General features: G+C 35.0%; 1 protein-coding gene across 1 annotated transcript in view; it reads right to left on the bottom strand.

The window, feature by feature from the left end:
- SLC25A36 (solute carrier family 25 member 36) overlaps positions 1-13,750 on the bottom strand; it is a 43,179-nt gene extending 29,429 nt beyond the window's left edge. The window contains exons 1-3 of the mRNA XM_031959832.1: positions 13,324-13,750; positions 4,583-4,753; positions 1,133-1,210 (exon numbers count right to left, since the gene is read on the bottom strand). Of these exons, the coding sequence (XP_031815692.1) occupies positions 1,133-1,210; positions 4,583-4,753; positions 13,324-13,364 (290 nt within the window). The 5' untranslated portion in view covers positions 13,365-13,750. The remainder of the gene's footprint in view (positions 1-1,132; positions 1,211-4,582; positions 4,754-13,323) is intronic.
- Between the last annotated feature and the right edge of the window lie 587 nt (positions 13,751-14,337).

The raw sequence follows: 14,337 nt of genomic DNA, 5'->3' as shown, positions 1-14,337 counted from the left end.
AAATAGCATTACCAATAGCCCAGAAACAGAAAAACATCAAATATGAATGGGGGGGGAGGAGAGAGAAGAAATTCAGTTTGGTTGGAGCTTGGATTATAAGAAAGGCAACAATATGATTTAAAGGAGAGATGAGGTGGTTGGAGGGCCTTGACTATCAGATATCTGAACTTCATTTAGTAAGAAATAGGGAAGTACTGATGGATTTTGAGCAGAACAATAATAGCATTATTTGTATTTAGAAGGAAGAGTAATCTGGCAATAAATATGAAGGATTGCTTAGAGCAGCGGAAGAAAGTAAAGGCAGTAAGAACTTGTTAGGAGGCCAACTGCAATAGCCCAAGAATGAATTAATAAGTCTACTTTAGGGCAACAGAAACAGAACAAGAGAAGCATCTGAGATATACTGAGGAAATAGAATCCAAAAGGATACGAAGTAGGGAAGAATCAAATGGGAAAATCAAATGGGAGGATTGGCAAAGACAAGATTTCCAAAGAAAAGCAAAAACAAAAGAGGAGGAAGGAAGCATGCAAGTGAGTGGGATTATACATGAATCAAGATCAGAACCTTGGAAAATAGCAATTATGAAGAATTAGAAATAGAAAAAAGAATGAAATACATGGGAGCAATTAAAGTAGGGGTTCTTAATCTTTTATGAATCAGGAACTGTGGACCTCTTCTCAGAATAATGTTTTATTGCCTATTTAGAGATTTCACTTAGAGATTAGTGTTAAAGTTGTAGTTTTTTTTCCTCATCCAACCTGAATTAGTCAGGAGACCATAGCTGGATGGCATAGAAATTCAAGGACTTCTCTGTTATATACCTTCCTCACTGGTATAAGAATGCAGTAAGAATTCATACCAACGATTCATGTGTTGTTTTTTAAATGAAGGGTTTTCAATTGTTAATCTAAATGACTGTTCTTATTAGTTTTAATAAAGAAAGGTGTAGTATGTTTAAAAAAAAGATGAAGATAGTCACAAAACTGTATCCCCAAACTTGCAATATGAAATTTTTTTTGACTTTTTAAGCAGATAAAACAAAGACTTTTAGCCCATTTAGTTATTAAAGTTCATTTAACCTGAAATGTGAAAAAAACAATGTTTTTGCTTACAAATCTCATTTTTTTTTACCTGGAAGGGGCTACTCCAACTAAATTAGGGCCTAATCCTCTGAACAAAGAACGAGAACCCTCTTTTTCCAAGATCATCCTGAAAGAGAAAAAGCAAAGATTTCATAAGAATTGTAAGATTTGTCATAAAAATATTTTAAATAACAAATTATACAGGTATACTTTAATCAGATACTATTCTTTTATCATCAATTTTCATTTCTAAGAACAATCTAAAAAGTTAGGCTTCATTTAATTAAAAAAAAGAATAATATACTGGTGTCATTAGTATACTGATTAGTATACTATTAGTATACTGATTAGTATACTATTGGGAGAGCTCTAAATCAGGATGACCATTTTGGAAAGTAATTTGTAGATATGCATATAAATCGATTAAAATGTTCACATCATACCTTTTGATTCAGAGATTCTGCTACTAAATTTATAGGCTAAGGAGGCCATTGATAAGAAAAAGTCACAATTATACAAAAATTCCATACTAGCATTTTTTGTGACATCAAAGAATTGAAAACAAAGTAGAGGTCTACTGACTAGGAAGGTAGAATATGAATGTACAGAAACAGTATTGTGTTCTTACACATGACTAAATGTAATGAATACAGAGAAATATGGAAAAATCTGCATGAACTAACTCAGAATGGATCAAGCAGAGGTAAGAAAAGTTTATATAGAATGTCTACAACAAAAATGTAACAAAGAGCAACTAAATAATAAAAAAATGAAAGCTGCAAAATTACAAAGAAAAAGTATGACTCCGAAGAAGGGATAAGCCATACTCATTCTACCTCTTTATAGAGGTGGAAGATCCATAGATTTGGTACTTTTCACATATTTTCAAATTTTTTGATGAAACAATTTTGTTATTTTAAAAAATCTTTCTCTCCCCTTTAAAAATATCTGTGGCTGGTAGTACATGTCTCTAATCAATTCCTACTCTAATCCCTACTATTGGGGAAAGTTGAGGCTGATGGATCGCCTAAGTTTGAGGGGTTCTGGACTTACACTAGGGTTAAAAGTTGACTAGGTGTTGACATTAAAGTTTGGAACTAATATGAAGAGCCCCAGGAACAAAGGCTGCTTAAGAAGGAGCAAAGTGGTCCAGTTAGGAAAAATGGAGGTTTAAAGTTTTCTTACTATTCAACATTAGAAATGTACCCATAAGGCTACTGTATTTCCAGTCTAGGTAAGATGAGACCTTGTCTCAAAAAACAAATAAAATTCTGTTTTATGGAGTGGCTATCTGGATGGATGCTGAGGAAAAGTTACTTGAGGAAATTTTAGAGATGAAGAAAAAGAAAAAGACTATCTAGAAATTAATTTTTTTTAAAAGAAAAACTCTCAAAGATTCAGTTATACTAGTAAAGATTTTCATGATTAATCTGTGAGTCAAAATAACAACATAGGCAAATCCTGTGCAGAACTGAATCTGACAATAACTGCCCATAACTGGACTGGGTTGTGTTTCCTTCTAGTGATATATGTATCTCAATCAATCACTAATGGAAAATACGACCTAGCATAGCACTATTTATCACTGTAGAGAATAATCATAATGTATTCCAAAATTATTTAAACAGATTTACTAAACTGAGTTACTAAACTTACTTTACTGAGTTTACTAAACTTAGAGTTACTAAACTGCTTACTAATCTGTTATCAAATGTTCTATATTATTATCACCATTAAGTCATACTGTTAACAATTAAATATATTTAGTACCTACTGTGAACAGCATATTCTACTAAGGTGAGAGATACAAAAGAAACAAGACGTAATTCTATGCCATCTAGAAATTTTCTATCTAGTTTTGTAGAAAAGATTACAAAAGTAAAGTAAAAAAGTACAAAAAGTAAAAAAAAAGTAAAGTAAAAAAGTACAAAAGTAAAGTAGAAAAAATTACGAAAGTAAAGTAAAAGAGTAAAGTAAATAAAGTTTCAGAGAGCAATGAAAGAAACGTGAATATATACTGCTGAGAGAGGAATGAACAGAACAGGCAAGTCAATCATAATAGGTTTTTTGAGGATAACAAACTGATAAAGAGGAAAGGGATTTTTTAGTCATGGTTGAAGACATAGGCATTAGACAGAAGAACAAGTCAGTCAGATCAAGAAATGATATGGAATGGAATGGAATACTAGTGCAAGGGAAGAAAGCAAGAACAGGATGAGATGAGGATCACAAGTAACGAGTCACCTACATAGTTGAAACTATTGGAGTTCACACTTTCTCTGTGGGAGTATAAGAAAAGAACTGAGAATCTGGAAAAATTTCTACAATTAATAGAAAGAGAAGAAGAGAAGTGGGGGCAAACAGGGGTGATAAGAAAGAGTCAAAGAAGGAACAATGAGAGATGAAAAAGAATTTTTAAAAATTGAATGGTCACATATCAAAGAAGGAATGTATTTTAAGGAGAGGTAGACAGTCATATCAATATAAATGATTTTCTAAAAAACATTCTCTTAAATGTGGAAAAAACTCATAGTAGCCTTTTAATTTAGTCAATTTGACAAAGGAAAGGATAAGCAGATGAAACCTTGTGGCAAAGGGCAACACAAGATGAGTTTGTTTTGCTACTAAAAAGTAAACATCATTGAACTTAGTTCAAATAGATCTAGTTCTAAATGTCTGATAACTCAGATACACAGAACATTTGGTTACATAAGCAGCCCTGAAAATGCTACTCCTCAATGATTTCTGTATTTTTGAAATGTATAAGGAAAGATTGTTGTTGAAAATTCTCTGAAGAGATGTTTCAGTTTTATTTTTGTGTTTTCATTGCCTAACACAAGGTACATAGGCAATAATTTTTTTTGTTGGCTATCAACTATTTGGCATTTTTTAATTTTAAAGAAACTTATGATCTTCTAAAAATGTCCTAACTCCTGATTTTTAAGATCTAGCTATCTTGAAATATGAAAAAGATTAATATTTTTTAAGTTTTTTTTTAAAGTAAGTTTTAAATTAAGTTTAAAATTAAACTAAAGGTTATCACTGGATGATTTTATACCTATTACTAGAAAACACATTTTATCAAAAGGCAAAAACACTAATAAATTTTTTTATCATATATCATAACAAAACAAGATTATATTGGTACTATTATTCCTTAAGTAAACATAACTCATTAATCTTAATACATGTAATATCACTGTTAGGTTCCTGAGAAGAGATGCAAAAGAGATAATATTTTTGTTTCTTTGTATAGTTTACATAAATAGAACTCAAATAGCACATGATTTTAAAAATTACAGTTCCCCTTTTCCACCTAAACAAGCCAATCAGAAATTTATAATATCATTAACTAAAATAATCTGAATAGACAAGAGCTTTTCTAAGCGTATTAAATAGTTTTAAAATACTGCAAATGTGGCAAAGTATACATATAACATGCTGATATCTATTTAGTATTATTGACAAACTGAGGAAAATGCAAAAGTTTCATACTTACTTTAGACAATGGAGAGGTCCAGGGGAGACTCTTGCTACACGGTTGACACTAGCACCAGTCATGGTGTTCAACTGTACTTCAGAGATATAAAGTGTCACAGAGGAGGACTGTAACCTTGTTTTCACAACTTCTAGTGGACATGTTAGAATTGCACCAACAGTTCCCCCACATCTGTGGGAAAGAAAACATACCGAAATGATGTACTTGTCTTTCAAAACAACATTTACTTCTTGTCTCACTTGTAGACCCCGATTTCTCTCAGATGCTCACCTATAAGAAATAGCTCTGAGCAAGAAAGAAATAGATGAGTGAATTTTATTTTTATCACAGCATTTTATATTTTTGTTACATTATCATCTGCACTGCAGAAAATTCTCTGGAGAAAAAAAAAACTTCAAATCTGTTAGAAAGGGTTTTCTTAATTTTTAGGGAGGTTTTATGGGGGGTGGGGGAGGAATGAAAACAAAGAGTAAAAAATCTCTGAAATATCTAGGGAAGAAACCAGACCATTAATGATAACTACTACTTAGGACTGTACAACTAAATGCCCAAATACTCTTTTGCAAAGTTGCAGATTAGTTGCAGGTGGCTTATATGGCTCATGCCTGTAATCCTTACTACCAAGGAGATAATGAGCTGGTGGACCACTTGAGCTTGGGAATTCTGAGATGCGGTAGGGTTAAAACTAATTAGGTATCTACCTTAAGTCTAGCACCACTAAAATGAATCTTATAGGCTTACCCCAGTAAGCCCACCAAACTGCTAAAGGAGAAGAAAACTAGTCTATGACTGATGATATAGAAGGTCAAAGCTTCTTTGTTACTCAGTAGTGGGGTTGGAAATGTGAGTGGCCAATTTACTTCCAGTTTCTATGAGATAGGAGCTCCTATCTCAAAAAACAAACAAAAAATCCTGTTACAATCAATATTTTTGAAATGTTATTTAAAAAGGACATAGAAAGAAAACCAGAACAAAATATTTCTTTTAATAAAATAGTGCAAATATTTCCAACAAGGATATCAAATGAAAACTCCCAATTAGTTTATAGAAAAAAGTAAAGAATTGAAAATTATATTGTGTTAATTTTTAATTGTGTTTGCCTTGGAGCAAGAAGATTTGGCATTTAGTCTGAACTCTGACAAAAGTTGCAAGACACTGGAAAATTAAAATTTGTTGCCCTCAACTTTCTCATGTCTGTGAAAAAAACTGTGAACTATGATTATTTCCAAGTCTAACTATACATATTTTCCTCCAATTTGAGCATTTTCAGAATACAGATTTAGACTCACATCTAGAAATATACCAACTTCCAAATTAGCTTACTTAAAAATGGCCAAACAGACCATCCATAAGCAAAAGGAATAACATGGCTTCATTCAAAACTCACTAAGTGTTTATTTGAAAGATTTCCAAGTTGCTTATGATTGGAACTTTGTTAACAAATAAAATATATTTGGGACATTCATGCTGTGAGAACTTCATTTTGATGGAAAGGAAAACAATGGAATGGAACTGCTAAACAAGCATTTAAAATTTTTTTCCACTACTTTTAATTCAAAAATGAATTGTTTTGTATAATTGGGCAAGGCTTTTCCCCACAGGGACTGTAAATTACACATTACAACTTTTAATAATGGAGATTTAATAATCATAATTATGAATTTTAGAGGGAACACTGCTATAATCTAATATAACAAAAGTTACTAAAAGTAACTAAATTTGTGGTGCTTCTTTGAGCCAGTTTCAGTAATTTTTGTAAATTTTTACATGTCAATAGGTGTTTATTTTAAAAAGATTCCAGTGCAATATTTAGTCTTTTAAAGGTAGAGAAATCACCTGATATTACAGAACTCCTAGTTTGTGTTTAGTATGACTTTTTTATACCTGTTAGTTACCTACTTTTTTTTTTGGTCTTGTGATTTCTAGGTTAATAAATTCTATCTACCAAATGTAAATTGGCAATTTTTTGGTTCAGCGATTTATAATCTTAGTAGGTTGCCTGAGATCATGTGTATTAGAGGCAGAATATGGACCTATGTCATCTGAACTCCTAAAGTAGCCCTTTATCCAAGATGCCACACTTCCTGTCTAGTACATTAGAATTCATAGATAAATGTCTATGAGCTATTAATAGTAGAGAATAAAAGAATACTTCATTATCCATATGTAAAGTAAGGAATGTTTATTATGGAAGTTTGGAGATTTGATTAAAGAGTAAAGACATCACCAAAAATTAAATCAGTTTTGAACCATTTCCTTTGTTTTTGTTATAGAGGGAACATGTGATCTCTTCAAATCTATTTACTATTGGATAAAGGATGGAGGAGAAAAACATTGATGATGACCAAGAAGAGACTGCTTGTTTTTTTTTTAATTTAGCTAGAAATAAGTTATTAGTTATTAAGTTATTATTAGTTAAAATTAGTTATCTATTAATTCTAACTATGTATATGTCTAAATCATAACACTTAAAACTAGTTTACGACTGATTCTAAATGAAACAACCTAGTTCAAATTTAATTGAAAAACACAAAACAAAACAACAATAGTTGCCAGGAAATACTATTAGCATACATATTTTGGAAAGGACGGAGTTTGTAAATCTTTATCCAGCAAAAAAGCAACAAACCTACAATGAATTATAAGGAATTTTATAAAATTGTTAAAAAAGTGTCATTCATACCCTAAGATTTAATTAGAACACAGACATACTAAGGCTATAACTGCAGATAAAATTAAACATTAGAAGATGGGATCACAGTTTTCAAAGATGCTGTATTTATTTGTTACTTACTATGGCTTTTGATAAAATTAAACCTCTAATCACTTCAAGATAGGACCACAGTTTTCAAAGATGCTATATTTACCTGTTGCTTTAACAATGGATGTTGGTTACCTTGTTTTCTGGTTGGTCCCATTATATTTTTATTATATGAAGTTAAAGAATGCCTTGGAAATATAGCCTTACTTAAAGATAGCTTAATGGTAGAAAACTGCACTTTAAGTTTATTAGAAAAACTAGCATCTTATAATATTATAATCCTATCAGCCAGGATTATCTTGCTCATATGTCTATGAATTACTCAAATTGTAATATATTCCTACAGCAAATTATTATAATATATGCAAGTTCTATTCAAAATTTTGATCTCATTCTCCCCAAAAGACAAAACACTTAATACTTTTGATACCGCTGAAAGTGAAGCATTGGTGCTTATCTGTGCAGAAGTATAAAGGTTGTATTAGGTAAAGTATAAAGGTTATATTAGATGATCTTCTTTTATAAAAATTATTTGAGACATAATTGAAGCTTTAGTATATTACAAGGACACATTCTTAAAATATAGTATTTTATTTTATACTCTTCTGACATAGTCAATTAATATATAACAAACTCGATGAAAACAGGACAGAGGAATAAATTCCTTAAGTAGCATATAGTATTACTGATGAGAGACTAACTTCTACCAATGCAGGCTAGCAATTTTTTTGCAAATTTATAGTCTCCAACAATTGCCTAGTAGCCCTGAAAGATTAAGTGAATTGCTCAGGTTGCAGAACTATGTTAGAATAAGGACCTGAACCCTGGTTTTTGTGACTCAAGCTTCTATAGTAGGCTATTTTTCATTTTGAATGCTTAATAGTGGGAGGAAAAATGAGAGATCATACATATATCACAAGATTTTAGTTCAAGAGGAAAAACTACTTGGAAAAAAGACTGCTTCATTTTTGAGTTGATAAACAATTAGGTAACATGTACACTCCTTAAATATCCAGTTACACATTTTATAAACTGTAAAACTCTTAAGAAATCAAAGTTGATGGCTGAAATTTATTAAACAACAAAAAAATACACAATCACCCCAAGCAAACAATTATTGGGATATGTTCTTGGATCAATAAAATTCTTATTACAACAGCAGTTCTGTTTCTAATTGTCACTCTGATGAATTGCAATATTATGAATTGTAAAAAAGATTGTAATTTTTTTAGGTTATGTTTGGAGGGAATGAATTATGAGCATATTTGAGGCAGTCAGTCATTTCCTTAACATAGTGATGTTGGGAGAGCAGTAAGTGGTGGTAAGTGCACTAGGAAAATGTATAAATAGCCTGAAAAAGTGTACAAAAGATTATGAAATGGTAGTGGTAGAAGGAACCTTACAGATCATTTGATCCAAGTCCCTCATTATCACGCTGACATTAAAAGTGACACTAGTGAAATTGTGAAGATTATTTTGATCTCATTCCTATTTCTTTTCTTTAAATACATACATTATAATACAGGCAAAACTTTTATTTTTTTATGCCTCCTGCCTAATGTAGTTATTATTTCAGTTATTTTTAATTTGTTTGTGGACTAAAAATGATGGTATTCTTTGTATCCTCTACTACAACATTAAGGAACTATGGGATAACATAGATAAGAATTGCACAGGATGTTTCAGAAAGTATAGATGGGATGGAATCTGCACTGGTGAAGGGAATATCCACAAAGATCATAGATTCAATGAAATGTCTGTGTGACTATCTAAGTAAGTGTGACTGAGATTAACTGTTATTTTAACTATACTACAATTAAGAAATGATCTGTCTCTACAACATGGTCAGCAACCTTTTCAGTATTAAATACTATTAATGAATGGTGCTAAAGAATGAAATTAAGACAGGCAAAGGAGAAAGAAAAGGAGTTATGGGAAAAGGGAGTTAAGCAAAATAAACAAAGAATTTAAAGAGAAATGAAAGCATATAAAATTACCATAAATGTAAATGTGTATTTACAAGATATAGCTCTTCCTATACACATTCTTTTAAGTACAACCAAGATTGTCAAATCCTGAGATAAAACTGAGAAAGAGAAAAACTTTGGAACACAAAATCTTATAAAAATGAATGGTGAAAATTATCTTTATATGTATTTGGAAAAATAAAATACTATTGAGAAAAAAAGTTCATCATAAAGAAATATCTTATATGTTAACACTTTTTTTTAATAGCCTTTTAATTACAGGTTATATGCATGGATAACTTTACAGCATTATATGTTAACACTTATAAAGTTTTCTTAGGACAGAAAAAAGCACACAAAACAATAGATATAGTATAACAAATTTAAAAATATGCCACAAAATTTTAAATTTCTTTTCAATGTCATCCAATATGAAATATCCCCCTTCCCATTTGTGTTAAATGATACAAAGCAAGGTACAATAAATAGTAGTAGTAACTATTGGAACTAATAGTAGTAACTATTGGAATAATAGTAGTAACTATTGGAACTTTTGACTTAAAAATTTTTAAAGAACATTTTATAATCTATATAGCTTCTTTTTTGTAGAAAAAAAAATGCAAAAAAAATGACAGAATTTGAATTCTAGCTCAGATTGTAAAATGGTTTTCTTTGAGAGGAGAGAAACAACAGTTAATTTATAGCTGGTTACCTTTAAAACTAGAATAAGTCAAAGACAGAACTTTTAAACAATTCTGAATATTAACTGCCAATAAATGAGATCAAAGGGTGTCTAATTAGAGGCACGGGACATGCATGTGAGCAAGTCAGATGAATATAAGGTACAGTGCCAGCTTTCAAATGTTTCTTATTTAACAATGCTGCTTGCTAACAGAAATTTTTGAATTTGTGATCCTGATAAGCTAATATATGCACAATACAGTTTCTACCTACTTGATTATGTACCAGTAAACATTACTGGACAGTTTGCAAACTCCAGTGTGTTAAAATGTCAAATTACCACAAAACAAATATTGCACTATCCATAAAATTTAACCCTTGCCAATTTCAAAAGACATTTATGACCTTTAATAATTTAAATTATATGATAACTACATCAGCTTGAAGACCCGAGTTCAAGTACTGCTTTGACACATATTGGTTACATGACCAGAGATAAGTCACTCAAACCTTTCCAAGTCCTGCACTTAAGACTGTAACTTAGAAAGAAGTTAACCAAGAGTGGTATTTTAGGGAATGTCAACACCAGGAATTTCCCGCACTAGGGATATTAGTTTGTATCCTATATTAAAATTAAGCTGATAATTGTACAATATTTCAGAGTCTGATTCTTTTTGTACAGCAAAATAACATTTTGGTCATGTATACTTATTGTGTATCTAATTTATATTTTAATATATTTAACATCTACTGGTCATCCTGCCATCTAGGGGAGGGGGTGGGGGGCTAAGAGGTAAAAAATTGGAACAAGAGGTTTGGCAATTGTTAATGCTGTAAAGTTACCCATGAATATATCATGTAAATAAAAGGCTATTAAAAAAATTAAAAATTAAGCTGATCACATTTTCAACCACAAATTCACCAAAAAGCTGGGCCAAAATAGTGATGCATTTCTCCTTTTTCCTACAAGAATTACATCTCAGAACGCCCAAGTCCAAATTAATTTCATGATGTGTCTCATCAGAACATAAAAAGAATGACATGTAAATTCACTCTCCCATAAAGGACTTATAAAAGCTATCACTTAAATGTTCAATATTCATTAAGACAAGATTATCAGGTCCAACTTGAATTTTACAGATGAACAAAAACTCCTTGATATTAGGCTTCTCTTCCTGTCTATTTATGCCTTCTGTGTTAACAATTGCATAGTGGCAGTACTGAACTCGATTTATCTCACTTTGTAATGAAAATACTGGAGTGAAAGACTTGCCCAATGTCCAGCAGGTCTCTGATTCTATAAAACTGGAACTCAAAGAACATATTAAGGGATTTGTCTAAATTGATTTAATAACTGAGTTAGGTTATTAATTAGGTTAATGCTTAATTATTAAAAATTATTAAACTATATTCTAAGTCTTAAAAAAAAAAGTTTGCATGAGAAAGGGTTAATTTTAGAAGCAGGAAGACCAGAGCTCAAGTCCTCCTCCTTAACACATACAATCCGTGTTGAGCATGGGCACGTAACTAGGCTTTCATTGTCTCCATGGGACTCTCTAAGAATATGTTGATAGACATAATGTAAAAGGAGATCCTCTCATTGATAAAACCACATGTTGTGGGGGAAAAAATCCCACATAATAAAATTTAATAACAAACTGTGAAGGATTTTTCTTTATAGAGACAAAAAAACTGAATCTAATTTATTTGAAATGACTGATGTTACCAAGATAATATAGTCATTATTTTTTTCTTTGAAACTCAAAGATCCTGCAAAGTGAGGCACAAGTTTAGTGAAAAGAAAACTGGATATTAAAGTATCTAAGTCTAAATCACAGCTCCAAACCTTATAATATGACTGGATTTAGGCAATTGATTTTACCCTTATCTGTAAAATAAGGATAGAGCTAAATGAGCTCTAAAGTCTTTTCTAGTTCTAAATTTATGGTGCTAAGGCATATAAGGGTCTTTTACCAGTTAAAAAGAAAAATATCCTTAAGATTATTTTTGGGGCCTAACAAAAAATACTAATGGGCAATCAGTCCATCTCTAAACAAAAACTTTTTTTGGGGAAAAATTCTTGATCAAAATAAATGTTAAAAAGTTTTTATCACTTTTAAATAATACAGAAAACAATACTCCAGGCCAAAGATTTGTAAATGAACTAAGGGCATTTTACAGTACCTAAACATATATTGCACTGCACAAAGACTTGGTGTCCCAACTTTTAAGACAGCATAAAAATCCTCTAACCCAGACTCAAAAGAATTTAGTTTAAGGAAGGAATATGCAAAAGGGCCTTATATTATAGTCTCCTATGATATTATAAGATTCCATTATATCCCTCAAAAATCCCTTAGAAAAAATTAGGTAATAAAAGAGGTAAAGAGACCATCAGAGGTCTCAGATTTCCGTCCCAGTTTCTGTAAACACACGCAAATTATTGACAAATCATGGAAATTCTCCAGGCCTCAGTTACTCCATTAAAGCAAAAGGGAAAGTAGCCTATCTAGAGAGGAATTCATTAAGATTTTTCCATTAGGTAATACATTTGGGCCCAAGGAGGGGGGGGGGGTGGTGGTGGTGGAGGGAGATTGCTTTCAACTTCAGGGTCCCAGATCGGGCCGAACTGGTGAACACAGCAGGCTCTCGGGAATCTCCCCTCTTCCAAAAGCACAGAGTCAATCTGCAGCAGCCCAGCTGGGCTGGAGAACAAACCCAATCCTTTCCCCTCGCCTTGGTCCTACAGCCTCCTCGCAGGCCAGATCAAGCGAGGCCCAGAGGCCTCGGGCCGCTCCAAGGGCACCCATTTTGTCCCCAGCTCCCCAGTTTCTAGGCCTCACTCCTCTTGTTCTTTCTCCTCCGTCCCCCACTCCTTGCCCTCCGAGTCTCCATCGGTCACCTGCCAGGCCTCCGAGGCTACACGAGGCCAAGCGGCTCCTGGAGCGAGGCCTGGCGGCTGCCGCCCCCTCCCCCTCCCCCTCCTCCGACCCCTCGCGTCCTCCAGCACTCTCTCTCTCGCCCCGGCTCTCGGAAGACGGGATGCGCGCAACATTTTCGCAAAGCGTGATAAACAAGTTGTTGATTATTACTTTTTTTTTTAATTTCAATCTCGCCTCGCGCTCCTCCCTCCCCCTCCCCCCACTTGAAAGAGTTCCCTCACCTTAACCCCCTCCCCCTCAGCCCCACAGCTCCCTCTCTACCAGCCCCTCCCTCCCAGATTTCGTGGCCCCCAACCACCCCTCACCCCACTTCCTTTTCCCTCTGGACCCCCCATTCTCTCAGTCTTTCCCTCCCTCACTTCCTTCTCCCCGCCCTCGCCCAGTGCGTACCCTCCAGCAAACAGATGCACCAACGTGTCGCTCTGGTTCATTCTCTCTCCCGCATGTCCCCCGGGAACAGAAGGCTGGACCAAGACTGGGCCGGGCGGCGGCGGCAGCGGCGGCGGCTTGGCTTGGTTTGGCTTCCCGGGCAGGCCCGAGCTGCGCAGCTCAGACGTCAAGGGGGGGAGGGGACAGGGAGGGAGACAGCAGCAGAGAGAGGGAGGCCGCGGGGAGTGGGAAGTATATAGGTGGGGGGGGTGGGGGTGGGCTCAAGGCAACCGCGGCGTGGCTGCTTCCCCCCGCCCGCACCTCGGTTCCTCGTATTCCCGGCTGCACCCCCACACTCCCCGCCGCCGCCGCCGCAGCCCAAGCAGCCTCCTCCCAGCTTGGCTAGGGGCCCGGAAAGCGGACCTCAGGGGAGGCAGGCGAGCGGAACGGGGGGGGCCACAGTCTTAAATATTCAAATGACCCCGACATAAACAGAGGCTCCTATTGGCTCGCGTCCGCCGTGGCGTCACGCCGCCCGCACGCCGCTTTCACGTGATCAATAAGTACCTCCTCAATGAAATCGGTGCCCTCGGGGGAAGCGGCCGGGGGGACCGTGGTGGCCACCGGGCAGGGGAGCGCGTGTCTCGGGGGCGGGCACAGACTCAGGTCTTCACGCTCTATATACGACGACACCAGAGGCTGGATGGCGGCCAGAGATCCGCGGCCTGGAAACTCTGGCAGCCGAGTGTAAAAGGGGGGAGGGTTGGAGGCACAGTGGCACAGTGAACGTCTGGTGTCCTTCCCGTGCCCTGCATCAGAGACCGGGCACTCTGGGCAGTGGGTTATTCTCACATTGACCTTGCTCCGTGTGATTCTGGGGGTCTGTGCGCTCAGAAAGGAAAAGCTTAGCGAGGGGAAAAGCAAAAACCGCCCACCAGAGAGGGACTGGAAAGCCCCGATCCCGGGGGGAAATAATTTCAAAACTTAGCATCCCCCACCCCCATTTCTCTTTATGGTTTATATTTCTGGAAGGAT

The sequence above is a fragment of the Sarcophilus harrisii genome, chromosome 3 (genome assembly GCF_902635505.1).
Source record: "Sarcophilus harrisii chromosome 3, mSarHar1.11, whole genome shotgun sequence".
Classification (NCBI taxonomy): domain Eukaryota; kingdom Metazoa; phylum Chordata; class Mammalia; order Dasyuromorphia; family Dasyuridae; genus Sarcophilus; species Sarcophilus harrisii.
The sequence above is the reverse complement of the archived record's forward strand: the minus strand, read 5'-3'. Positions and strand labels throughout refer to the sequence as shown.